We start from the raw sequence: 27,752 nt of genomic DNA, 5'->3' as shown, positions 1-27,752 counted from the left end.
TTTCTTTTTTTTCTTTTTTTTTTTTTTTTGAGTTGGAGTCTCACTCTGTCGCCCAGACTGGAATGCAGTGGCCGCTCCCAGGCACCGCAGCCTCGACCTGCTGGGCTCCGGCGATCTTTCCGCCTCAGCCTTCCAAGTAGCTGGAACTACAGGCGTGCGCTACCACACCCGGCTCATTTTGATTTATTGTACAGATGAGGTCTCGCCAAGTTGCCCAGGCGGGTCTCGAACCTGGCAATCCACTCACCTCAGCCTCCCAAAGGCGCAGGATTACAGGCTGAGCTACCAAGCCCGGCTTGCACGTGTATTTCTAATTGGAATACTCTTCCATGACTACGTATCTCCCCTGCATTACCTTCTATTTATTTAGTAGATTTCAGCTTAGAGGTCACTTTCTTCAGAAAACTTTTCCTGTTAATCCTCTCACCCACAAGTCTCAATGCTCTTCTTTTGTACTCCCATGGAACATTTTATTCATCATAGTATTTCAGTTTACTTTTCTGTATCCTTTGGTATAGACTCAGCTCTTTGAGAACAGGACCTATGTTGGCTGGGGTTTCCTCCCTATTCATGATGTGATAAAGACTATTGGTTAAAATTGGTCACTTGTCTGCTTCTAGGTCTGGCAATATTTTACCTATTTTTTTGCCCCTCCACAACTAATAATGTGTTCCTAGATAAAAAAAGATTTTTTAAAATTCAGATGTTCAAGGGGTAGGCATTTTGTCATTTATTCAAGTTTGCTAAAGTGATCTGCAAGATTTTGTTGTGTCCTAATTTACGTCACAGATTCTGGAATCAGGCTGCATAGGTTTGAATTATTGCTCTACTTTTTACTATGTGACCATGAACAAGTTACATGACATATCTGTTTTGAATTTGCCTCATCAATAGTTTTATACCAATCTAGTATGATAGTTGTAAGGATTAAATGAGATGATCAGTGTAAAGTGCTTGGTACAGAGTTTGACATATATGTGTTCAATAAATAAGTTATTTTTAATTATAAAGTTTTATTCAACAGCATCAGCAATAAAATTATTCCTACCTCATTTTGTTTTAGAAATGTGGTTGAAGAAATGACACTTAATGTTGTGCTTTTTATTTTACAAACTGTTTTTTCTCCTATTCTTTTTTATTTCATTTAGGTCTGGCTAGTTTCTGTGGTGCAGTTTTTCGTAAATATCCAATTGATCTTGCTGGTCTTCTTCAATATGTTGCCAATCAGCTAAAGGCAGGCAAAAGGTATTCATAGCAAATTATACATAAGTGAAATTTAATAGTTAGGGAGAGCACTTCTGGTGGTTTGAGGGTATTGGGATTGCTATTATCCTGCAAGACTTCTTTTTTTTTTTTTTAAGTCATCTCACTCTTGCCAGGGCTGGAGTGTGGTGGCGTGTTCATGGCAACCGCAGCCTTGACCTGTTGGGCTCAGACGATCTTTCTACCTCAGCCTTTCAAGTAGCTGGGACTACAGGCATGCACCACCATACCTGGCTAATTTTTTTATTTATTGTAGAGACGAGGTCTTGCCATGTTACCCAGGCTGATCTTGAACCCTTGGGCTCAGGCAATTCTCTCACCTTGGTCTCCCAAAGTGCTGCAATTACAGGCATGAACCAACACACCCAACAAGACTACTTGTTGATTGTAGGTTCAAGTAGAATAGTTACTTACTTATATGGAATTATTTAGTTAAATTATAACAATATATAAAAAGACTTTTTTCAAGATATATATAAATATAATATGTGGCTATATATGCTAATTCACTAAAAAGACACTTTCACTTATTTTGACTATCTATTAGGCGTTTGATTAAGTGACTAATATAGTGTATTGTATATCTTCTTATGACAAAACATAGTGCTCTGTTGATTATGCTATCAGACAGTAATTGACCTTTGTTAGTTGAGCATCTGGTAAGAACATGTTTGTTTATTTTGAGGTGTATATAATATACTTAAAGCATAATTAATTTTTGAATTTGGACTTTAGTGAAACATAGGGCTTATGTGCCTTTTGGATAGTGTCCTATTTTCTTTATAAATACTGAAATTAATTTTTTTCTGGGTGGTTAAAAATGCCTGAAATTTGAGTTAGTATGAATATATATAAAACCTTGCCAAAAGTAGACTGACTAGAATCAAAGAACTGGAAAATTGATTTTAAAAGCTTTCTGTTAGAAAGCAAACAAATAAAAAATTAAAAGCTATCTGTTATTCCAGAGAAGTATTACTTAAGTAATTCATGGCAGATTCTTATTTTGGCTGAGGGAGAACTATTTAGGCTTACGACTTTATCAACAAGTCACTTAAACTCAAATATCAGCCATTTCTATACATTTTATTCTTTGTTATAGACCAGGAGAACAGATATTATTTTTTAATATATAACTGAGCTTTCTGTACTGTGAATACGGTTTTTGTGACCATCTAATAAACAGTTAGTTTAAATAAACACTGCTTCATTGGTACTTGTATACTAATTTTTGTATACTAATTTGCATGAGGGCTGTCTTGTTTTTGAAAACTGTCTTTACGGAAGACAAGGCAAGTTGAAGGACTTAATAAGAATCTTAGAAAACTGTTCCTTTTACTGAAATCTAATCAATGATATGCATACTGAAATATTTGGAGAGAAATATACTGATGTCCACAACTTACTGTGAAATGTATAAAAAATTAAGGTGAATTTATGGATGGGTAGGAAATGAATAAACAGATATTTGATTTAAAAAAAAAACTGTTCCTTTGTCTATTAGCTTGTGTATTGGGTCTGTCTTACTTCATTGTTAGAAAAATATCTGTATTTGTTTTTTAGGAAAGAATGTCTTTTACTTTGTCTTTATTTAACGAATTAAAGAAGATCTTAGAAGTTATAAGGTGTTTTTTCTATTGGCAGCCCTAACCTTGGAGAATTAAAGTATATTATGGTTGAAACATAACTAAAATGTGCTTAGGGCTAGCCACTAAATTGTCATCTTTGGATCAGATGCCACAACTTGGAACTTCTCTTCTTTTTTTCCCCTTCCTTCCCTTCCTGTCTTCCAAGTTTATATGATGCAAACCTGTTTATGGCTTTATTTTATTTTTAGTAATGGAGTTGTTTAGAGAGATGGTTCTATACCATCAAAAATATATTGACCATCTTATATTAGAGAAGAAAAAAATGCTTTGTAGGACATTATTGGGTCAACTGATAAAAATAAAATATGAATTGTAGATTAAAGTATTGTACCAGTGTCAGATTTACTAAAATTGATAACTGTGCTGTGGTTATGTAAAAGAATAACTCTATTCTTAGGAAATGCATGCTTAGGAATTTTAGAAGTAAAGACCATGATGTAGATAATTTACCGTCAAACGATTCAAAAATGTGTGTGTGTGTGTGTATGTAAGAGAGAGGAAAAGAAAACACAAATGATCAAATAGGAGTAAAAATATTACTAGGTGAAGTTCGGGTAAGGGACATATGGGTGTGCTTTGTACTATGTTTGTTTTTGCATTCTATTTATAAGTGTGAAGTTATTTCCAAGTAAAAAGTTAAAATAAACATATGTACCAATTATTTTTCAATATAATTCTAGGAATGCAGTTCCTAAAAAACTGCTTCAGTCCCTCCTCCGTATTTATATGTAAATAATTTGAGGATTCTCAGTATATTAATTATAATATATTTTCACTTTTATATTTGAAGTTTTAACCATATGCTTTTTCTTATATTTTTGGAATAGTTTTGACCTGCTTATATTGAAAGAAGTGGTTCAAAAAATGGCAGGAATAGAAATTACAGAGGAAATGACAATGGAGCAACTAGAGGCCATGACTGGTGGGGAGCAGCTAAAAGCTGAGGTAAGTGTTGCTATTTTTGTTCATTGACTTTTAAAATTAATAATGTATGTATGGTCATAGTAAAGACTCTAAAACACTATATATGTACATAAAACCAAAAGTCAAAGCCATATAGACCCTCCTCCCATAATCACCTCTAACCCTCTTTTCGAAATTGAGATTAAAGTTGTTATTTTAACCTTTTGAATAAATCGAAACAAAGTACAGGAAACAGTAAGTAATACATCTGTAAGGAAAATAAATACCAGCTCTTCTGTGATTCTTGATTTCCTAACTGCCATAGGTCTTAACACAGTTACTCTGTTGAATCTGTTCCACAGTGAATAAAGAATAATCCTTTATGAGGAACTACAAGGTGGAAAATGGAAAATATGCAGACTTTTAAACACAACTGACAGTTATCTTTTAGCTAGTGACTGTAATTAGTAATAATGTTACTAAAGTAAATTTTTGAAGGAGAAAGAATGTGGAATGTAATTTTTTTTTATATTAAGGCTTGGAACTCAACTTTTTCTGTGTCTTTTTCCAAATTAGACAGTATGCATTATGTACTGTACACTTGTAAATTTGTGTCTTCTCTTGCGCAGGGTGGTTATTTTGGCCAGATCAGAAACACTAAAAAATCCTCTCAAAGATTAAAGGATGCACTGTTGGACCATGATCTTGCTCTTCCCCTCTGTTTGCTTATGGCTCAGCAGAGGAATGGGGTAATCTTTCAGGAAGGTGGAGAGAAACATTTGAAACTTGTGGGAAAGCTGTATGACCAGGTAAGCTCAAGTGGCTTTTATGTTTGTATAGACTTTTTAATTCTTATAAAGGAAGGTAAAGAATGTGATATTATTTGAAAAATGTTATTTTTACACATCATAGAAATATGAAACAGCTCCAATGTAAAATAGACATTCTAGAAGTAGGGCCCATTTTTGTTCAAATTATGACTTTAAGAGGTGTTGTAATATGTATAAGGCCTTCAGTTAATTAGACACTATCATTAAATTCCTACAGTTTCAATGTATTTACTTTTAAATTTTGATCTCTGGGAATCTGGGATGTCAGTTACAACAGAATAGATGCTCACTCTTTTTTTCTTTGTGTTACAGTTGGTGATAGTTAAAGACATTTTGGGGGCTAATCATGGGTTTTGGTACTTAATATTTAGACATGTATTCTATAAATAAACTTTTAATCTTTTTTTTTTTTTTTTTTGAATTGGAGTCTCACTCTGTTGCCCAGACTGGAGTGCAGTGGCCACTCCCGGCCACCGCAGCCTCGACCTGCTGGGCTCCGACGATCCTTCCGCCTCAGCCTTTCGAGTAGCCGGAATTACAGGCGCGCACTACCACGACTGGCTGATTTTTTGATTTATTGTAGAGATGAGGTCTCCCTGCCCAGGCAGGTCTCGAACCCGCGGGCTCAGGCAATCCACTCACCTCAGCCTCCCAAAGGCGCGGGATTACAGGCTGAGCCACCGAGCCCGGCTAACTTTTAATTTTAAGGGCAAAGAAGTTGACTTCTTTTTGCCTATGTTTGTCGCTTTATAGGATTTGAGTAGATGTATTTAACTAAAAGTGATGAACAATAGCTTGGAACTTAAGAGACCCAGTTGGCTATTAAAGCCTTGGATCAGTCAACCTGTCAGGGCCTTAGCATCTTTTTTTGCAGTAGGATTATGTGATTATGTTTATAGAAGATCTGTAAAATCCTTTCAAGTTGTAAAATCTGGATTCTTAATTGTTAAACAAAATATAGTTAAAATGACGTCTTAATTTTCCAAAATATTTATGTTGATTTTGTCTTATTTTTTTAAATTTAGTGTCATGATACCCTGGTACAGTTTGGTGGGTTTTTAGCATCTAATCTTAGCACAGAAGATTATATAAAGCGAGTGCCTTCAATTGATGTGCTCTGTAATGAATTTCACACACCCCATGATGCAGCATTTTTCCTGTCTAGGCCAATGTATGCACACCATATTTCGGTAAGTACAAGTGTTTTTGCTGCCATTGAAGAATGATTCCAAGTTATTTCTTAAGAATTTTATTTGCAGCTGGGTGCAGTGGCTCATGCCTATGATTCCAGCACTTTGAGAGGCTAAGGCGAGAGGATTGCTTGAGCCCAGCAGTTTGAGACCAGCCTGGGTAACATAGCGAGACCTCGTCTCTACAGAAAAATAAAAAAATATGCTGGGTGTAGGATCTCCTGAGCCCAGGAAGTCAAGGCTGCAGTTAGCTGTGTTCATGCTACTGCATTTCAACCTGGATGACAGAGTGAGATCCCTACTCAACAAAAAAGTTTATTTGTAAATGCATTTTAGCTTGACATGATAATCAAGTGTCTCTTGGTTGAGATATTCTTTTGTTAATATTCAGCTTTGAGCACTATACACTAAAATATCCCTTTCATAATTAAGATCTTACTAGTTCTGTAATTTCCTGTTACTATTCAACCAGTTGTCCAGGGTGCTATCTTTTTTTTTTTTTTTTGAGTTGGAGTCTCACTCTGTCGCCCAGACTTGAGTGCAATGGCCGCTCCCGGCCACCGCAGCCTCGACCTGCTGGGCTCCGGCGATCCTGCCGCCTCAGCCTTCCAAGTAGCTGGAACTACAGGCACGCGCTACCACGCCCGGCTAATTTTTGATTTATTGTAGAGATGAGGTCTCGCCAAGTTGCCCAGGCGGATCTCGAGCTCACGGGCTCAGGCAATCCATTCACCTCAGCCTCCCAAAGCGCGGGATTACAGGCTGAGCCACTGAGCCTGGCTCCAGGGTGATATCTTATTGACCCTCTAGAACTGTAGTTCTCAAACATTAGTGTAAATTAGAATCATCAGGGAAGCATCTTAAAAACTCAGAATCCAATGTCCCCAAATTCTAACTCAGAAAACTGTAGAGTGCCTGAAAATTTCTGATTTTTGTTTTGTTTGATTTTTGATTTTGTCATTTGTTTTGTAACAAGCACTACATGATTCTGATGCATGTGAATCTGGTACTTCAGTCTGAGAAACACTCCTGTTGACTTCAGAGAGTCCTGTTTCCTCAGTGACTATATCCTTGTCAGATGGTTGACTTGCTAAACATGCTGCCTTGAGAGAAAGAAGGGAAGTTGAACAGAAAGACTTAACAATGCCCCCAATCTCCTAAAAATTCTTGCCTTCTCTGTTGTGTAACTTCTAGAAAGGGTGTGTTCATGATTCTTTTCTCTCTACTTCAATGACCCCCCCCACCAGAATAAAAGAAAAATACTCAAAAGTAAATTGGAAACTTCCCTAACATGGCATGGCATCCCGGTAGTGACTGACTGTATTGAAATTCACGTAGTGATGTGGGGGGAGAGGGGATAGCTCTTCCTCACCTGCCACCTGGACTATTTATTCCCTGCAAAGCAGTGACCGCTAATGGTGGTTTACTTTTCCTTTCCCTCAGGGCTATGATCAGTCCTCTGTTGAGAAACTGTGGTACTTCCTTACTTTGACTGGAGCCCCAGAATAGTCTTCATTTTTCTGTAGGCTTGGATTCTGGTCCTTTTGTTTATTTGTTGTTGTTTTAAAGTCTGTACTACATAAGACTTTCACTACAGATTTTGAGGAAGGTCTTGTTTTTTTCTCTTAAACTAGGATCTCTTCTTTTTTCCTAGTAGGGATACCGAGTTGTATAGTAGAGGTATGAAAAAAAGTTGCTGAGAAATTTGAAATCTTACTGATCATTTAATCGACCTCCTGCTGTTAATGTTTGCATATCAACTGCTACAGTTTCTCACTTCCTTCTAACAACTAAGTAAATGCTATTTGATTTAATTATCACTTTATTAGTATTATGCTGTAATTCCTGTGAGATAAGGGAATGGTGTTAGGCCTTTTCTTTGCCTTTAGAATCTTTCAATCCAGAGAATTGTATGCTGTCATTGTGTAGTTATGTCTTGTGTTGTCACCCTGTTCCACAGTAGATCAGCCTCAGCTATACAACAGGGGATCTGATTTCTTGAAGGACTGAGGTGGGTATTGAGAAGGGGGACATACTAGTTACTGATACTGATCCCTAGCAAACAGGATTACCGAATTGCCTGAGGTTAGCTGAACTTTTCCAGGTCAGAAAACGGAGCAGGCCATTCATACCAATAGCTACCATTTCTCTAGCCTGTGTAAAATATTATCTTTGTCTTTTTTTTTTCTGAGTCATAGTCTCACTCTGTAGCCCAGGCTGGAGTGCAGTGGCACGGTCACGGCCACCACACAGCCTTGACCTGCTGAGTTCAGGAGATCCTTCCACTTCAGCCTTCCAAGTAGCTGGAACTACAGGTTTGTGCCACCATGCCTGGCTAATTTTTCTTGATTTTATTATAGAGATGAGGTCTCACCAAGTTGCCCGGACTGGTCTCCAACCCCTGGGCTCAGGCAGTTCTCTCGCCTTGGCTTCCAAAGTGCTGGGATTGTAGCCATGAGCCACTGTGCCTGGCCTATCTTTGTCTTTTAAGAGATATAAACATCTAAACAAAGATATGATATTTTCTTCTTAGGTTGAAGAGGAAAACAGAACTATAACCGAGTCAGGGATAAGTCTTTTTTACCTGTACGCCACATGCCACTCTCTGGAAAGGGGGTTCCTTGGCAACCTTGATTGCATTGAATGGGCATCCAAGCTGCCCTATGGATCCTTGCTTTTGTTTCTGGGGTGAAAGCCTCTCTTGAAGGGCCTTTGTTGAGAAAGTGAAAATGTATGTTACATTTTCCTCCATAAAGAGACTGTCAGCAGGCTTTCTTGAGACTAATTCAGCCAAACACTGCTCAGATTCTTGGACCAACAAGAGATTTTTGAACAGTAATAAGAAATACAGCAATAACTGTGGATATCAGTTCTATTCCATACATCTAATTTCTCGGGTGATTTGAGATGTAGAACTGTTAAGCCTCTATATTTGATTAAAGATGTAAGCTTAAAGTGGTAGTTAAACTGACTTTAGACAAGGAAATAGGAAGTATAGCCATCTTTTCTGATCAAGCCTATTTTTCTAACTAGATAAGGGACTATGAGGGTGCCTAGCAATAGAAGTTAAAAATTCAGAACCAGAGGACAAGGGTGAGTGGAGCTATCAACCTCTCATACCTATAACCATATTTTTACTTTTAATTGTTGAGAGCTATCAGCCTCTCATACCTATAACCGTATTTTTTAATTGTTGAGGCCCACCTTGAGACACCAAGTCTGAAAGAGAGGGTTTTCCCTAGTTCATATTCTAGATCTTGCCCAGATAGGTAGCTAGGCTATCTTATGCAGGTAGAGTCAGCACTGTTTTATCTCATGTTTTGTTAGGATCATAGCAGATGTTATGCTGGTCACCTAGATTCATATTAGTTATCCTCAGTAAGACCTGCCCTCTAAATTAAAAAAAACAAAAAACTTTTGTTATTCTAGTCACTATTATTGTCTCAGGTTTCTGATGTAATTGGAACCCCTCTGATATTCTTTGTAGCTTTGTCACTTGCATGGTCTCAGTAGTTACCAACATGTTCTCTAAAATGGGAATAATAGAACATAAATCTTTCCACTTCTACCACAGTTGTAAGAGTCTTAGATCTTGCTTGAGATGTCCTCTGGAACAGAGAACTTTTGTATACTTTCAGTTCAATGAACCTGGGAGTATAGCAGTACCCAGGGAATCAGGAAGGAAGGCAGGTAACTGAACTATAAGGAACTGAGACTCTGCCTATCACAGTGCAGAGCTAGAAGTGGAACCTTTGACCTTTGTCTAGTTATAGCTGGCGTGTTTAACAAAAACTGAATAAGTGATTTTCTAATATAAAAAAGAAGCTAGTTTTAGGGTTTCTCTTAGGTTCATTTTAAGGATGATGGCTAACCCAAACAAAATTTTCTGGGTGAGAGCTCTTTCATCCTAAAGAACTGAGGACATGAAACAATACCAACAACTCTACTTTGTGCTATTCTTTCTTTCTCTCTCTCTCCCCACCCAATATATTTATCTATATGTAGCCCCTCCCATTGTAGTAACAGAATTTTTTTTCATACACTAAGAATATGGCCTTGCTCTGACTCTCCCACAAATTAGGATGAACCAATACAGCAAAAGAAGCTGCAACATCATTTCTCACATGCTTTAAACGTCAATATACCAGAGCTTTTCATAGAAAAATTTATTTGGTTTAGCAGTAGGATAACTAGCTGGTCATGGTTTGCCTGAGACTTCCCCAGTTATAGCCATTAAGTCTTACATCTTGAGAAACCCTGAAGTCCTGGCAAACCAAGCAGTTGCTCACTCTACTTAGCAGTCTTGTAGTAACTGTCTCATAACTTTTCTTAGTATTGATCCAGCTTCTTAATTAACAAATTGTAACTGTTGGTAGAGATGACATGTAGTGATACTACAGTCTGTCCTGGTTGGCTGTTACTAGTTCCGTTTTGCCTCTTTACTAATGTTAAGACCCTCTATTTGGTCCCCTTCAATATCTAGAAAGCAAGACTGGAAGCTCTACTTGTTCAATCTCATATAGCAATAAGAGGGAGTAGGGTTGAGGGGTATGGACAGAGGCACATGTACCGTATTTACTTACACAACAGGTCAGATTTGATAAGAATCTTCTGAACTAGTCAGCACAGAGAACTAAAGATTGAAATAGCTTCAAGGGATGACTTATCTTAAAATAAGTGTTGCTGGTAAGCAACTAGAATTTCTATAACAGTTTTGAGATTAGTTAACTTTTGATTCTTTAAATGGAAATATATATTTTTTTATATCATGAAAGTCAAAGCTATAAATTGTGTGCATGTGTATAGATGTACTTGTTTTTACTTTTTATCTCCAGTCAAAGTATGATGAACTTAAAAAATCAGAAAAGGGAAGTAAACAGCAACATAAAGTTCATAAGTATATTACATCTTGTGAGATGGTGATGGCTCCTGTCCATGAAGCAGTAGTCTCCTTACATGTTTCCAAAGTCTGGGATGACATCAGCCCTCAATTCTATGCCACATTCTGGTCACTGACAATGTATGATCTTGCAGTTCCACACACCAGCTATGAACGAGAAGTTAATAAACTGAAAGTCCAGATGAAAGCAATTGATGACAATCAAGAAATGGTAGGTTTTTGTTCTAGTAGTTCAAGTATAAACTTTATGGTGTTAATTCAGTGTTTCCTGTACTTTGAAATTGTTTTAGCTCAAGTTTCTTGAAACTATGATCTTGTTGCTGCTGTATAGTATTTTCTTAAGTGGATTTAAAGGCAGTCTCTTACTGACAGGAGTGGGGCTTGGTGAATGGTTGGAGGTTATGGTTAATCAAAAAGTACTTGAGTTTATTTTTCTACTGAAGACTATGCTATTAATAGTAATTTAATGTGACCTGTGTGACTCTAATTTCAAGAACAGTAGGAGTTCTCAGGAGGAGAACTCTTTAGGAGAAGGTTTTATTGAAAAGCTGGGCAGGCCTTGAGCTGGGCAGGCCTTGAAGGTAGATTAGGTTTGGAAATATGGAAGCAGATAGGGAGGCCACTCTTAAGGTTCCAAGAAAGGCAAAGCATAGTCTGGAGTTTAAGGAGAACACTTTTACTGTAGAGAATGTGCTTAGTGATACATTTGAATAGTTAGGATGGGGCCGGATTATATAGGGCATTGGAAAAAAAAAACTGAGAGCTGTTTTAGTTTCCTGAGCAGGAAAGTAATGATGGTAAAAAAAATGGCACTTTAAAAAGAATATTAATGACAGCAGTGTGAAGGATGCTTTTGATAGGGGAAGGGACTAATATTAGACTGAAGACAGCTGGGTGACTTTTTGGGTAATTTATTGTGAGTTACTGAAAGCATAGACTATGGTGGAGGTCGTGGGGATGTACTGAACTTGTAAACAGGTGTAGTGGTTGTAGGAGAAGAAGAGTCAAAGATGACCCCTTGCCTAAGACTAATAGTATCAATGTTGAGAAGTTAGCCTGTTTTGATGGTGTACGATGACTCTATGACACTGTTCTGGATGTGTTGAATGGAGGTAAAAGCAGCATATCCGAGTAGACCTATATTCATGTTGAAGTAATTATAAAGTATCAGTATCTCTTAAATTTTTTTAGTTAAAAGAAGGAAGGTGATGTGCATGTAGTCAGAAAAGTATGTAACTTATTCTTTGTAGCCTCCAAATAAAAAGAAGAAAGAGAAGGAACGTTGTACTGCCCTTCAGGACAAGCTTCTTGAAGAAGAAAAGAAACAGATGGAGCATGTACAGAGAGTTTTACAGAGATTAAAACTGGAAAAGGACAATTGGCTTTTAGCAAGTAAGTTGTTGGAATTGTTACATTTCTGTTGCTGTTCAATTGCAAAAACATAACTTTGTAACTTAGGTGGTGTTCAAGTATATGATGTTTGTATTTCAACTCAGTGTTTACTATCCCATTCCTTAGTTATTCATTAATGCAAAATCAACTTCACATGTTCACTGCAGGAACTGATTTATTTTGCTGGTGAAATTAATTAACTTATAACTACAATATTGGCAGCTTGTCATTCAGCTTTTCTGTATAAAATAATATTTATGGATAAATTATAGATAGGAAAATGTTCACAGAGTAAAAATGATAGTATTAAGCACAGACATGACCTTTTGGTTACAAACTGTAGCTTGGGTTTTATAGTATTCTCTACACTAAGGTTAATATGTTGTCATGTTTAGTGGCTTGAGGCACTTACTATATTCTTCCCTTATTTTTAGAATCTACCAAAAATGAGACCATCACAAAATTTCTACAGCTGTGTATATTTCCTCGATGTATTTTTTCAGCAATTGATGCTGTTTACTGTGCTCGTTTTGTTGAATTGGTACATCAACAGAAAACTCCAAATTTTTCCACACTTCTTTGCTATGATCGAGTAAGTTCTTTTTATTGCAACCTTTAAATAAATTCTCACACAAAGATAGCTAAGCACTATAGTCTATGGAGGTATTTGTGTGTGTGTGTGTGTGTGTGTGTGTGTTTAAAAGCATAAACTCAAGAGCCAAGTGCCTGAACTTGAATCCTAGCTTTACTACTTTCTAGCTATATGATCTTTGGTAAGTTATTTAACCTCTCTGTGCCTCAGTTTTCTTATCTGTAAAGTATAAGTACCTGGTTCATAAGATTATTGAGAGGATTGAGTCAGTACATGTAAAAAGCACTTTGAATAGTACCTGATACGTAATAAGCACCCAAAGTTAAACTTATTAACTAAGCATTTGAGTTTGCATGTTGTATCACAATAGGTAGAACTCTCTTATCCATCCTTAATCTTCACCCCTCAAAAAAACCAAAAAAAAAACACCTTGCACTTTTGCACATACATAAAAGCAGAGAAGCTTTTCAGTATGGTTATATTCACAGATTTTGCATCTTTTTTCTTATATTAAGTTACATTTTGTGGTTTAAAAACATAACGGTAGTTACAGCATGTCCACTGTCTTTTCTAATTTCAGCTTTGCCTATGTTTACTACCTCCATAACCCTAGTAATATGTATGGCTAAGTCTTTAAGAAGCTATTATGTAAAAATAATGATAGTTTTTTTCTCTGTCATTGTAAGTCAACTTTCTTTATAAAAATTCTTTTTGGGGGGCTTACTTTATGACTGTGCTATTTCCCCATAAAAGCCAAAATCTCCAAAGGTCTCTGCAAGCGTGAATATAAAAGTAGAAAACATCATTTGACTAAGCTTACCTGTTCATTATTATTTGTTGTAACATAGTCTTTTAATATTTTCAGCTAATATTGACCTTGATTTGTTTTTATTTTTCAAACATTTTTTCCTATAGGTTTTCTCTGACATAATTTACACAGTTGCAAGCTGTACTGAAAATGAAGCTAGTCGTTATGGGAGATTTCTTTGCTGCATGTTAGAGACTGTGACCAGGTGGCATAGTGATAGAGCCACATATGAAAAGGTATGATTAAGAAAAACTCCAACTGGGCTCGGTGGCTCAGCCTGTAATCCCGCGCTTTGGGAGGCTGAGGTGAGTGGATTGCCTGAGCCCACGGGTTCTAGACCCACATGGGCAACTTGGCAAGACCTCATCTCTACAATAAATCAAAAATTAGCCGGGTGTGGCAGCATGTGCCTGTAGTTCTAGCTACTTGGAAGGCTGAGGTGGAAGGATCGCTGGAGCCCAGCAGGTCAAGGCTGCAGTGACCGGGAGCAGCCACTGCATTCCAGTCTGGGTGGCAGAGTGAGACTCCAACTCAAAAAATAAATAAATAAATAAATAAAACTCTTATATTTTACTCATGTATATAATAATCATTTTCAGTAATCTCTAGATTGTTCAGTTTTAAAAGAGAAGCTGAGATTAAGATTCATTTGTAAAACAGTGTTTAAAAGCACAATTAATCCATTATAAAAAGTGCTATACTTTTTATTCCTATCTCAAACTGATGTGAAAACTACCTGACACTCAAATATGCATGATGTTTTTGCGTGCCAACATTCATCTAGTCTACTTAAGTTTCAGCTTCTGCTATTTTGTGGGGGCATACTTTTTTTTTAAAAGTGAAAAACTTGGGTCAGGCACAGTGGCTTATGCCTGTAATTTCATCACTTTGGGAAACCAAGGTGAGAGGATTGCTTGAGGCCTGGGGTTTGAGACCCGCTTGGCAACATAACCAGACCCCATCTCTACAAAATTAGCTGGGTACGGTGGCACACACCTGTACTTTCAGCTATTGGTAGGCTGAGGAGGTAGAATGGATTGAACCCAGAAGTTCAAGGCTGCAGTGAGCTGTGATTATGCCACAGCACCACAATCTGGTTGACAGAGTGAGACCCTGTCTTAAAAACAAAACAACACAAAAAAAAAGTGACAATTTTTTTCTTTAGGAATGTGGAAACTATCCAGGATTTCTTACCATATTAAGGGCAACCGGATTTGATGGTGGAAATAAGGCTGATCAATTAGACTATGAAAATTTTCGACATGTTGTACATAAATGGCATTATAAACTAACAAAGGTAAAAAATTGATTTTTTAGAATGTATTTTTTTCTCCTTATATGTGCAGTTTTATAATAATGTATCTTAAAATGTTTATTGTAGGCATCGGTACATTGCCTTGAAACAGGCGAATATACTCACATCAGGAATATCTTGATTGTGCTTACAAAAATACTTCCTTGGTACCCAAAAGTTTTGAATCTGGGTCAGGCTTTGGAAAGAAGAGTGCATAAAATCTGCCAAGAAGAAAAAGAGAAGAGGCCAGATCTCTATGCATTGGCTATGGGGTAACAAAATTATACTTTAATGTGACTTACAAGACTAGGTGACAGAAGGATTCTGAAGACTTTAAAATGTTTTACAGTGTTGAAGTTTATCTTCTGCCTTACTTCAGGAGGTTATGGGAGATTATGCGATCATGTTCCCACAGGCTGGTGAGAGTTATCACTTCTCATTATCAACTTCCGGTCTATACTGGATGATAGTTTCAGAAGTCGTATGTAATATTTCTTGATTGGGAGGAAATATAATTTTATCATCACAGTTGAGTTATCAGATCATCAAGAGCAAAAAGAAAAAACAGTCATCTTAGTTTAAGGATTAGTTTATAGTGAATTTTTTTTAACAAAATAGGGCACTATAAAAACTTTTAAGAACTTACTGAAAATTAATATTTTCTTATTCTCTGGAACCAAGTAGTGGAGTGAATAACATGCTAATTTTATTCTTTTAAACCCCATGTTTGTGCTTTTTGATTTGTGTTTGTATATTTAAATACTTTGTGCGACTTTCAGCTACTCTGGGCAGTTGAAAAGTAGAAAGTCATACATGATACCTGAAAATGAGTTTCATCACAAAGATCCCCCTCCGAGGAATGCAGTTGCCAGCGTACAAAATGGGCCTGGTGGTGGGCCTTCTTCATCATCAATAGGAAGTACATCTAAATCGGATGAAAGCAGTACTGAGGAGACCGGTATGCTTCTTTGTAGAAACTTTGATGTTACACATTTTGTTTCAACAAAGTGAAATGTTTTATATCACATAGCAAGTACAATGCTGGCTTAGTATTACTTTTTTATTCCTTAGATAAGGGGTATGTGAGCATTAAGAAGTAATCAACCTGCTGTTTCTTTCTAATTATTCTCTAATCATTTTACTCTGAATTTGTAGTTTAGTTACATTTAGGGCTTGTTAAATAAAACTTTACTTTTATTTCAGATAAATCAAGGGAGAGATCTCAGTGTAGTGTGAAAGCTGTTAATAAAGCTTCTAGTGCCACACCAAAAGGGAATTCAAGCAATGGAAATAGTGGCTCTAACAGGTAGGAACACTATGCCATGTGTCATAATTCTAAATTCTTGTATGAATCCCCATGAATGGAAGGGGAGTGGTGGTTGAGTAATGTAAAAGTCATTTATGTTGGATTTTGGAATGTTGCATGTACCCCTATTTTGTTGATGTGCTTACCATCCTAATTATGTTTTATATAACAACTTTTTTTTTCCCCTGCTGCAATATGCAGGGGAATGTAGGTGTGATGTTTTAAAAAAACATTTTAGGATAGAGTGATTGCTGTGGACAATCTAAGCAAGGAGAGTTAATATAAGGAAAGTTCTAATTTAGAGTAGTGATCCATCCAGCTGAGTAATCCATTTCCTGATAGTAGCTCTGTTGGTTGGCTTGTGGGATATAATTTTGGATATTGCCTTGTTATCCTTAAAGGTTATGAATGTATACAAAAGGAAATGATATTGTTTTAATCACTTTTTAATCTGCTCTTCATGAATTTGTTTATTATCTACTGGATATAGAAGTACAGTACATTTTACTTGTCTTAAAGTTGTCATTTAGTTTTCAAAGGGCTCCCCATAGCTCTAGTATTTTTGAAGTTAATAAGAAACCTCTAATGATTTTAAACATGGAATTTATTTTATGATTATTTGTCTTAAAATCCCATGTTTTTATTCCCAAGCAGCAAAGCTGTTAAAGAAAATGACAAAGAAAAAGGAAAAGAGAAAGAAAAAGAGAAAAAAGAAAAGACTCCAGCTACTACTCCAGAGGCCAGGGTACTTGGTAAAGATGGTAAAGAGAAACCGAAGGAAGAGCGGCCAAATAAAGATGAAAAAGCAAGAGAGACCAAGGAAAGAACACCTAAGTCTGACAAAGAGAAAGAAAAATTCAAGAAGGAAGAAAAAGCTAAAGATGAGAAATTCAAAACCACTGTTCCCAACGCAGAATCAAAATCGACTCAAGAAAGGGAAAGAGAGAAGGAGCCATCCAGAGAAAGAGATATAGCAAAGGAAATGAAATCAAAGGAAAATGTTAAAGGAGGAGAAAAAACACCAGTTTCTGGGTCCTTGAAGTCACCAGTTCCCCGATCAGATATTGCAGAGCCTGACAGGGGCAAGTGTACCTTTCTTTATATGTGTTTGCCTCTTGTTATTTAATGTATTTGTCTCCTTTAATGTAGTTATTTTCTCCTTGTTTTGGTAGGTTATCTGGAGAACTTTATAGCCTTAACAGTTGTTTTTTTAAGTGTTTGGAAAAACTAGAAATATACTTTATTCTGACTATTTATTTTTGTTCCAACAGAACAAAAACGCCGCAAAATTGATACACACCCTTCTCCATCACATTCCTCCGCAGTAAAGGTTAGTATAGCCTGAGGAAGGCAGCGTCCATGTTAGGCTCACCTGTTTGGAATACCACTGTCCTGACTTCCTTCAAGTCTTGTGCCAAGTATTCACTGGAGCCACTGGAGGTTTTATATTGCATTAGAAAATGAATTTTTTCTGTATTGGTGGACTGATATTTTTTTTTCCTATTGAGTATTTTGATTATAAAAATGTTAAAACTTCAAGGACTTAGCACTAATTTTGTAGTGTTTCAAAGTACAAGAGAAATTTTACCCAGAAGTGCCTCAACTGCTTTAAGCAGTCTTTTTTGGAGTGCAATGGTAGCTACAAGCAAATGAATCTTTTCGGCAGAATGAAGCCTATTTTTCAGCATAAATGGTGAAGAATATATAGCACTGAAGACTTCCTGGATGATACAGGATGAACAAGATACCTCTGAATTCATCAAGCTTCTTGATGAGCATCATACCGATGTGTGCCTTCTAAGAAGGAGTCTTGAAAGGAGTTCCATTTTAAAGTCTCCTTGGTGATCAGTTCTCCTGTAGTTGTGTATATTCAGTGAGCATGCAGCTTCTGTTCTATCTTCCCTTGGAGGTTTGTTTATACCCATTGGGTTCCCAACAAGTTGAACCTTGCGTTACGATAAAAGCAGATGTGGCATCCAATCCTACCACCCAGCAAAGAGAAACCCCAGGCATTCAACTGCAGCACAAAATCGTGGGTGTAGCCTTCTTGAAGACTCAGGGTAGCCATTCCTTGCTCCATATTTAATTTTAATTCTAAAGTCATCTAATTTCATGGAATCTTTGAATTTGCAATACGTTGAACTTTTAAGACTGTAAGTTACAAATTTTTCATCAAGAGCACTGTGGTGGAATATTGTAATTTATTTCTTTTCCTTTTTTAAAATTTTTTTTTTTTTGTGGGAGGTATGAGATTCACCATAAAAGGCACTTTGCAAAAAAAAATTACTTTATATATTTTATTTTCTTGTTAATATAATGCCACTGAGTTTTTTAGCTAGGATAAAAATGTGTGTATTAATGTTAGAGTTATAAGTAAAGTAAAATTTGAAACCTCCCAATTAAAGAAAAATATAAGTTAATGTTGTTCTTCCACAGTGACCTCCACTATTATTATCTTTTTGTGGAGAAAGAATGTTTTGCTCTCTTAAGCCTCTTAAATTATCTATAGCTTCAGTACAAAGATATGAAAAATGTGGCATTGATATTTTTAAATTCTGAGCAAAGATTTTTATTTCTTGCATTGAGTACATATAGTTTACTTTTTTAACATTACAATTCCATTACATGGTTTTGTTTTTGTTTTTATTGTTGATACTCATATTGATAATGACATCACAAAATTTATCCTCACAAGAAGTAGCTGGTTTATTTTCAGGTTACAGCCATACTTCCCAAAGTTCCTCTGGGTTCTGAGAACTATGCCAGCTCACCTGTCATCTCCATTCATTTTCTACAGGACAGTCTCATCGATCTCAAGGAGTCTTCAGCAAAGGTTTGAGTCTTTTAAAATCATCATGCCTAAGTAAACCAAAAAGTTTTTTACTTCTTTTGTTAAGTAGACACCCTCACCCTAGTAAATTCAGTAAGCTAGCATCAATGGGAAAAAATACTCTGCTTACTTAGAATAACCTTTAAAAATAACTATCACAAACTGAAACAACAGATGACTATGGTCCCTTTTAATGAGATTGTTATAAAATGTGTGTAATGTAGTAATGGTTCTATAATCTCTCCTTGTTTGCTGTGTTATGCATTCTCTTTTTATGCCTCAAAATATAGAAATAAGCTTAAGGTTTGGGGAAGGGATTATTGGTTTGTTTTGGGGCGTAGACTTAATTTCTCAATATATATCTGCCAGGCTGTTATCTGACTGCTTTTAGACAGCCCAAAAGAACAAAAAAGAAATTTGATGTGTTCACATAATTGTTTCAAAAACTAAGCCCATCTCAATCTATAAAATTCTTTATATATCTTCTGCTGAAGTACCTTTTTGGTAGTTGTGACATAATATCAGGAGATACAATTAATGTAAAATAATCATTCCCCTGGAGAGGAATACTTCAATCATTGGTTGTGTTTATATGTCATTAATTATTACCTATTACTCTACTTTCTTGAGTATTCTGCTACTAAAATAGTGTGCAGTTTGTGTATCTTATTACAGAGTTCATTTCAGTATTAAGATGAATTGTCCATTGCTTATGTTATTTTGTCTTTATTATTATTAAATGTGTACTCTCCTTTGATTTTCTACTTTGCCTCCTTTTACAAGCTACAAGCAAATGAATCTTTTCAGCAGATGAAACCTATTTTTCATCATAAATATTGCTATGCATGATAAATATAAATCTGCTAAGCATGATTCCTTTACTGGTGGACCAAGTGAAATTTGGAAACAGAACCAGTTGACATTACTGCTTTTAGATATATAGATTTATAATGAATGTCTATGGATATTGGACAAATAAGATATTGGGCAGTCTTTTTTTAACAGTTCAGATTACCCACTGTGCCTGTATCCTAAAATTGTAGCATTGTTTTTAGAATATACAGTATTAATCAAGAATCTCAGCTGTACTGTGAGTACTTTGACTTAAAGTAAAACTTTTTAATGGCTAAATTAAATATGTACTGCAATATAGTAGGTTTTCATAACCAATTTGTAATTGTATATGTCAGTCTTAACCACCAGTGACTTGTGTGGGCTGTTTTAAATTAATGAACTTATTGTGTTAACTTGTGAGTATTTATTTACTGAAACATAATTTGAAGCAGTTTGTAACCTGCTGTTAAAATTAACTGAATTTTCTAGTCAATGATGAAAATTATGGTTCCTTAAATTTGTGAAAAAGCCTTTCAAAAAGAAAACATGTGCTATCTCATTTCATGCTCATAACAGTGCTGTGAAATAGACAGGGCAGATGGTAGTGTCTTGACAAATGAAAGACTGAAAAAGTTCCTGAGCTTTTTCCAGTGGCATACAACTTGTTAGTACCAAAACACGAACTAAAATTAACATTCCTGGATTCTTAGCACCCATTTTGACAATAGTTGAAAGGGTTCCTAGCTCTTTTAGTGTGTTTGCCTTGTTTTTAAAACACTACTTATTCAAGTCTAATCCCTCCCTCCCTTTTAAAATGGTGATTTTGTGAGCATTTAAAATTCAGTGGATTTATTTCACGTGTAACCGGAAAATTTTGAAAATAACATGTAAATATGCTTCTAAAAATTATGTGACTCATATTACTTTTCAGATCCTTAGTGCTTAGCAGTTACCTGGCAGTAAGTTTGGGTATTCAATAAATATTTGAGGAACTCTTAAGTTTTTATACTTTGGTAAAGCATCCAAACACCTGGTTTATATAGTAGCTGGTGTTGCCTTTTTATGCGTCTAGAAAGTTCAATAGCATATGAATGTCTTAAAATTTTTTTTACTGGACTTTGAGTGATTTCCAAAATTGATTATGTTTATAACCTCACTGTTTCTGGAATAGGTTTTACTTTCCAGAGGATTCGGAAGATATGTGTCTATTTTTATGTTCTTTTCACTTGTACATATAAAATTCTTCCCCTGCTTTACTTTAACTTTTTAGTTATTTATTTTTTGTTATTTATTTGCTATTTTCACTTTCTAATCCATGGTAAAAGTAATACGTAGATCAGGCTTTTTTTTTTTTTTTTGAGTTGGTGTCTCAGTTGCCCAGGCTGGACTGCAGTGACACAATCATGGCTCACTGCAGCCTCAACTTCCTGGGCTCAGGTGATCCTTCTACCTCAGCCTTCCAAGTAGCCGAGACTACAGGCGCAGACCACCATGCATGGCTGATATTTTGTAGAAATAAGGTCTTGTTATGTTGCTCAGGCCGATCTTGAACTCTTGGGCTTAAGCAGTCTTGTGCCTTGGCCTCCCAGAGTGTTGGGGTTACAGGTGTGAGCCACCATGCCCAGCCTCAACTGTGTTCTGACCTAGCAATTCTAGCAACTGCATTTGATGAAGAAATTGTCAAAAGCATACTCCACTAACCAACCTCTCTGGAACTTAGCGGGGAAGCAGGAAGCACCTCAAGATGGAATTTAGGTTTTAATTTGTTCATCTTATTTTATTTTTTGAGTTGGAGTCTCACTCTGTCGCCCAGGCTAGAGTGCAGTGGCATGTTCATGCTCATAACAGTGCTGTGTGGCATGAGTGCAGTGGCATGATCATGGCTTACTGCAGCTGAAGCAATCCTTCTGCCTCAGCCTCCCTAGTAGCGGGGACTACAGGTGAGCACCACCACACCCAGCTAACTTTAAAAAATTTTTAAAAATGTATTTATTTATTTTATTGAATTTTTTTTGGTAGAGATGAGATCTTGCTTATGTTATCCAGACTGGTCTTCAACTCCTGGGCTCAAGCAATCCCTCCCACCTTGGTCTCCCAAAGTGCTGGGATTACAGGCATGAGCTACTGCTGTGCCTGGCCTTAATTTGTTCACCATCTTAAAATGAGGATTTTTCAACCAAACCCAAGTCTAAAAGTGAGGCCATTTTATATTAATATATTGACACCAAAGTCAATAGAACAATGTTCTCTTAAACAAATTTTGAAAATCAAAATTTTTTTGGAACTTAATGATGGGAATAAAAGCAAATCAAAAACAAAATCCAGCAGTGCTACATACAGATCAATTTAATGAAGCATTATTTTATTTAGCAAACATGTACTGAGTACTCACTGTGTGTGCAAGGTACTAGCAAGTGTATAAAAGCAGAAAAGGCACCTTAACTCTCCTGCCATACGGGAAACTATGTTATGGATAGAAATAAATGACATGAAATGAATAGAAAACACCAGTCACAAAAAAGGTAAATATATTATGAGAGCTCACCAGAGAGTGAATTGCAGAGTTGAGAGATGGTTGAGTGCTGATGGTTTTTGAATTGTCTTTGAAGGCTAAGTAGGATTTTAAGAAATTAAGATATGTCAGGTGCAGTGGGTCATGGCTATAATCCCAGCACTTTGGGAGGCCGAGGTGAGAGGATTGCCTGAGCCCATGGGTTCGAGACCAGCCTGGGCAACTTGGTGAGACCTCATCTCTATGGTAAATCAAAAAATTAGCCAGGTGTGGTGGCACATGCCTATAGTTCCAGCTACTTGGAGACTGAGAGGAAGGATCGCCTGAGCCCAGCAGGTCAAGGCTGCAGTGACCGTGAGCATGCCACTGCACTCCAGCCTGGGCAACATAGTGAGACTCCAACTCAAAAAAAAAATTAAGATAAAACTGAACAACCATTCTAGTAAAGAGAACTGCTGGAAAGGATGGGTGTTAGGGAGCAGTTACAGTCTCAGCATAGAACACATTGAGCTGCTGTATAGTAGAAGATAATTGTGAAAAGATGGTGGAGAGTTTGGAATACATAAGCTAAGTAGTATTTATTTTATTCAGTAGGCAGTGAGAAACTATGTTTTTGCGGAAAAGAGAATTGTGATCAGAACTATTCTGAGAAGGGTAGAAAGAAGGAATTGAATTTGGTACATTTTAAATTCAGAATTTCTGATTGTGTGTTAACTGAGTGAGTTAACTTTTTATGTCAAGAATAACGTATTTGAACATTAATACCAGAAATAAGTCCTAGAAAAGTTTGTCAGTTCAAATAGGCATAGTTAAAAACTTCTGTCTTGTTGAGGGGTGTGTATGTGGATTTGTGATCACAGACCTTTCTTTTTGGCTTTCATTGAGAAAAATTAATACTTCCCTTAGAGAAATCTTTGAGTATTGCAGTAATATATTATTTTCTTTGTCCTAATCACTTTCATAAGTAATATTAATTTAAGACATGAATAAACCTCACAAATTAGAAAAATCCTGGAGTGTCATTTAAGGCATTATATCCAGCAAGAATATCTTTTGGACAAGTACTTTTATGACTGTTTATCATCTTACTCTTTGTTATTAATAAGCATTTTGTCTATTTCAGTTTATGGTCAACTTTTAAACATTGAAATTTTAAAGAATTTACTTCTTAATTGCTATGGCAGTATTTCTCAGCCAACTGAGTTGAAAATGGTGGCATTAAAAAATAAGTGTTTGATTCTCAAACTGATGGTCTTCTTTTTTCATATAGTCCTTTTGAATTGCTTAATCATCCTCCTAGTAAGACAAAATTTCACAGTCAATTGTGGTTATTTGACAGAAATTGGAGTGCTTTCAGAAATATAGAATATGCAGCCTTTACATTTGTAAAAATAATTTAGTATAATCTCTGCATGTTTCACACTGAGGCAGAAAAGACTTTTTAGTAAAGTTATGGCTAGGTTTTGTTTTTATACTTTTTCTCATTGTCATCATTGACTGCCTATCAGTGTATGGTAAGATTGCTTAAAATTTCCATGATTATATAGAGGTTTTTGTTTTGTTTTGTTTTTACAGTAGAGAAAGTCCAATCACAATTTTTCATATATGGACTCTTATAATGATGGCTATGCATCTTTATAATAGAGGTATGAGGAATACTCTAGCTTGTAAATTTACTGATGAGTCTCAGTTGAGTCAGTAATGAACAGAGTTTAAATGGAAATTTTTATAAGGCCAAGAATTAAAGCTTTTGTATAACTTGTGCTATTTCCTTTTATTTTACCTCTCATAATCCAGACAGCTGACCAGTTTTGACTTTGGGGCAAACTGCCAATTGTCTTTCATTTAATAAACATATGATGACAGTACTGGAAAACTAATAAACTTTAGTAATGTTGCCTTAATTTAACAGCTCTACATTAATCATACTCCTCCACCACTGTCCAAGAGTAAGGAGAGAGAAATGGACAAGAAAGATTTGGACAAGTCAAGGGAGAGATCCAGAGAAAGAGAAAAAAAAGATGAGAAGGACAGGAAAGAGCGGAAAAGGGTTTGTAATTTTTTAAAAACTAGTTTGGAAAGTTCATTATCATGTTCAATAGTGTGTTTGTTGCCCTTTAAAAAGTACTAGTATGTTCCATAGCAGTCTTTTATTTCATGTTTTAACTGGTATTTTTATCCTGAAGTGTGTTTGCATCTTCTGCAGTAATAAGGATCTTCAGCCTGGTAATCTCTACCAGCTCTGCTTGCCTTTCATGCCATTTTACCAAGTATGTGAAAGTACTGCAAATCTTTTCCAGTGCTAGTTAGCTGTGCCCTTCTTGTATAAAACTCATACTTTAAAACAAAAACATGCGCCCTTGGTCAATGTAGTTCACAATTCTTGGTTCTAGGATCACTCAAACAATGACCGTGAAGTGCCACCGGACTTAACCAAGAGGCGAAAAGAGGAGAATGGAACAAGTAGGTAGACTTACTAATACCTTTGAAGCAATTGTCAAAGTGAATTGGAAAAGGCTTTCATAATTCTCTTTTGTAATTTTAGTGGGGGTTTCAAAACACAAAAGTGAAAGTCCGTGTGAGTCTCCTTATCCAAACGAGAAAGACAAGGAAAAAAATAAGTCAAAATCTTCAGGAAAAGAAAAAGGCGGTGATTCATTTAAGTCTGAGAAGATGGATAAAATCTCCTCTGGTGGCAAAAAGGTAAATTAGGAAAAGAATTGAACAATATACTTTCTCTTTACAAATCAACCCTTTGAAAATTTAGCAAATACTGAATTTCTTCCTAGTCAAATAGGTTTTTGTTAATTATTTGGGAGTGGGAAGAGGAGACATTGGGGTTGGACAGGCTATCTGTTTGAGGAATTTGAGCCTGAACTGGCTCAAATTCCAGGAGGGTAGAGTTAGTGTACCTCTGACATTCCTTTTCTCTTCATTCTACTCCCATTTCCATTCATTGAATTTCAGCCTTTTCTTTGTATTTTCTTTTTTTTCATCAGTTCTTTGCTTTTAGTTTCTCTTTATTCCTGATATTAAATATGGTCACATGTAAAGTCTTTATTAATTGTAATTTGAAACATTTTCTCTTCATTTGTTTGAAACTTGTATTTGATTTTAAAATTAAGTATAAGGTGTGTTCTCTTACATACGAATGAATAATATTTAAAATAAACTTCATGCATCTGTCATAAAGTAATAAGCAAGCCATTACTAAAGCATGAATTGTTTACAAAGCGTTATTGCTTATATTTAAAATATATGCCACCTATTCATTTTTCATAATAGCAGTTTTAGGAAATTAGAAAGCGAACATTTTAATTCTCTATACTTTTAAAGATAGGCTGCTTATTTTAAATCTTAGTTGAAGTAAAGTTCACATAACATAAAATTAACCATTTCAGAGTATACAGTTCAGTGGCGTTTAGTATATTTCCAGCATTGTACAATCATCATCTCTGTCTAATTCCAAAACATTTTTATCACCTCCAAGGGAAACTCTACCATTTACATAGTCACACCCATTTCCCCTTCCCCTTAGCCCCTGGCAACCATAAATCTGTTTTCTGTTTGTATAGATTTACCTGTTCTGAATATTTTATATAAAAAGAATCATATAATAATGTGGTCTTTGTGTCTAACTTCTGTCACTTAGCATAATGTTTTTGAGGTTCTTCCATATTGTAGCATGTATCATTCATGACTTCATTTCTTTTTGTAGCTAAGTAATATTTCATTATGTGAATATACTACACTTGTTTATCCATTTCTCAGTTGAGGACTTTTGGGTTGTTTTCACCTTTTGGCTGTTGTGAATAGTGCCGCTATGAACATTTGTGTGCTGCCATAAGTTATTTGCTCAAATACTTGTTTTCATTTCTCTTGGGTATATACTCAAGAGTGGAATTTCCAGGTTACATGGTAATTCTGTTTAACTTTTTGAGGAACCACCATACCGTTTTCCACAGTGGCTGTACATTTTACATCTCTACTAGCAATGTATCAGGGTGCAAATTTCTCTACATCCTTTTCAACATTGGTTATTTTCTGTTTTTGTTTTTTGTTTTTGTTTTCATTATGGCCATTCTAGTAAGTGTGAAGTGGTATCTCATTTTGGTTTTGATTTGTGTTTCCTTAATGACTAATGATGTTGGGCATCTTTTCATGTGCTTACTGACCATTGTGTATATCTTTGGAGAAATCTATTTAGATGCTTTGGCCACTTTTTATTTGGGTTGTTTATCTCTTTGTTGCTCAGTTGTAAGAGTTCTTTATACATTTTGGATACTAGATCATTATGAGATATATGATTTGCAAATGTTTTCTTCAATTCTGTAGGCTGTCTTTTTACTTTCTTGATAGTGTTCTTTTGATGCATGAAAGTAAATTTTGGTGAAGTTCAATGTATCTGTTTTTTTCTTTGTTGCTTGTGCTTTTTAGTGTCGTATTAAGTAAGTTTTTGAAGAAAAATTATGGCTGATGGGTAATGAAAAGGGATTTGGAGCTGATTTTTATATTGGTTTTCCCTTCCTCAACTAATTCCACCATTCCTTATAGGAGTCCAGGCATGATAAAGAAAAGATAGAAAAGAAAGAGAAACGGGACAGTTCAGGAGGAAAGGAAGAGAAGAAACAATATCCTTTTCATCTTGATGTTTTCAATCAGTATAATGGAAGCTTTGGTCATGTTTAGAACTGTACACTTGTTGTATGTGGTCTAAATGCTTAAAGGCTTATTCACTTTTAAATGGTCTTTCCAATCAACCCTCTCAGTGTATGAAATCTGGAAGTGGGAGGCTTGATTTTCTTGATTTTTTTTTTTAACTTCTCTGGTGACTGAAGTGTTTTATGCCACCAAGGGATGTATATAGTTTCTCTGACTGTATTATTACTGAGAGGAAGAAAGGAAACAGAATCCTTTGGGCTGGGGGCATGGGGAATAGAAGGGTGAAGTGATATAGCAGACAAGCAGAGCTAGTAGAGTTTGAGGTTCCAGGCTGATAAGAGCCATTTAGGTCTACAAACTGAAGGATTGTACTAAAAGGTGAGACACTATTCTTCGCCCCAATTACCTGCATCCCCCAAAGTTGTTTTCCCTTAATTTGTCATCTACTCATAAGTCCTCGGACAAGCACAGATAATGAAGACTTTGAATCAAGGTGAGTGTCCCCTCACCTCCTTTTCATTTAAAGATAGAGACGTAAAATAAAATCTGATAATGTTGAAGAAACAAGAACCATTTTGCAAGATACAACTACTTGAATTTTTCACCTAAATACAATGACCAAGACTTTTGGGTATAGATGCAAAACTAGATTCAGTTATTTTTAAGCTGTTTTATTTTGAGCTTGCTGATTAGCCTCTTCTTTTTTTTAAACACCAAGATGTATTTAAGAACATCTGGCTTTTTCTTCATTCATTCCCATCTTCTCTGGATAATTAATTACCTTTTAAAA

The 27,752-nt window shown here is 35.8% G+C and overlaps 1 protein-coding gene across 2 annotated transcripts in view; it reads left to right on the top strand.

The window, feature by feature from the left end:
* THOC2 (THO complex 2) overlaps positions 1 to 27,752 on the top strand; it is a 131,622-nt gene that overhangs the window by 94,900 nt on the left and 8,970 nt on the right. Inside the window, exons 19-38 of one of the 2 annotated variants that reach the window (XM_008063157.2) lie at positions 1,149 to 1,245; positions 3,737 to 3,854; positions 4,442 to 4,621; positions 5,668 to 5,832; positions 10,668 to 10,943; positions 11,983 to 12,124; positions 12,559 to 12,716; positions 13,632 to 13,760; positions 14,690 to 14,821; positions 14,906 to 15,090; positions 15,598 to 15,776; positions 16,022 to 16,124; positions 16,776 to 17,206; positions 17,396 to 17,454; positions 18,922 to 18,957; positions 24,213 to 24,350; positions 24,694 to 24,763; positions 24,846 to 25,003; positions 26,855 to 26,931; positions 27,410 to 27,455. In XM_008063157.2, coding sequence (XP_008061348.1) covers positions 1,149 to 1,245; positions 3,737 to 3,854; positions 4,442 to 4,621; positions 5,668 to 5,832; positions 10,668 to 10,943; positions 11,983 to 12,124; positions 12,559 to 12,716; positions 13,632 to 13,760; positions 14,690 to 14,821; positions 14,906 to 15,090; positions 15,598 to 15,776; positions 16,022 to 16,124; positions 16,776 to 17,206; positions 17,396 to 17,454; positions 18,922 to 18,957; positions 24,213 to 24,350; positions 24,694 to 24,763; positions 24,846 to 25,003; positions 26,855 to 26,931; positions 27,410 to 27,437 — 2,861 coding nt within the window. In that variant the 3' untranslated portion in view covers positions 27,438 to 27,455. Of the gene's footprint in view, positions 1 to 1,148; positions 1,246 to 3,736; positions 3,855 to 4,441; positions 4,622 to 5,667; positions 5,833 to 10,667; positions 10,944 to 11,982; positions 12,125 to 12,558; positions 12,717 to 13,631; positions 13,761 to 14,689; positions 14,822 to 14,905; positions 15,091 to 15,597; positions 15,777 to 16,021; positions 16,125 to 16,775; positions 17,207 to 17,395; positions 17,455 to 18,840; positions 18,958 to 24,212; positions 24,351 to 24,693; positions 24,764 to 24,845; positions 25,004 to 26,854; positions 26,932 to 27,409; positions 27,456 to 27,752 lie in introns of both variants that reach the window. The other variant, XM_021714909.1, reaches the window with a different exon arrangement.

This window comes from Carlito syrichta, unplaced genomic scaffold (assembly GCF_000164805.1).
Source record: "Carlito syrichta isolate Samal-C Ts95f unplaced genomic scaffold, Tarsius_syrichta-2.0.1 Scaffold98143, whole genome shotgun sequence".
NCBI classification, from domain to species: domain Eukaryota; kingdom Metazoa; phylum Chordata; class Mammalia; order Primates; family Tarsiidae; genus Carlito; species Carlito syrichta.
The sequence above is the reverse complement of the archived record's forward strand: the minus strand, read 5'-3'. Positions and strand labels throughout refer to the sequence as shown.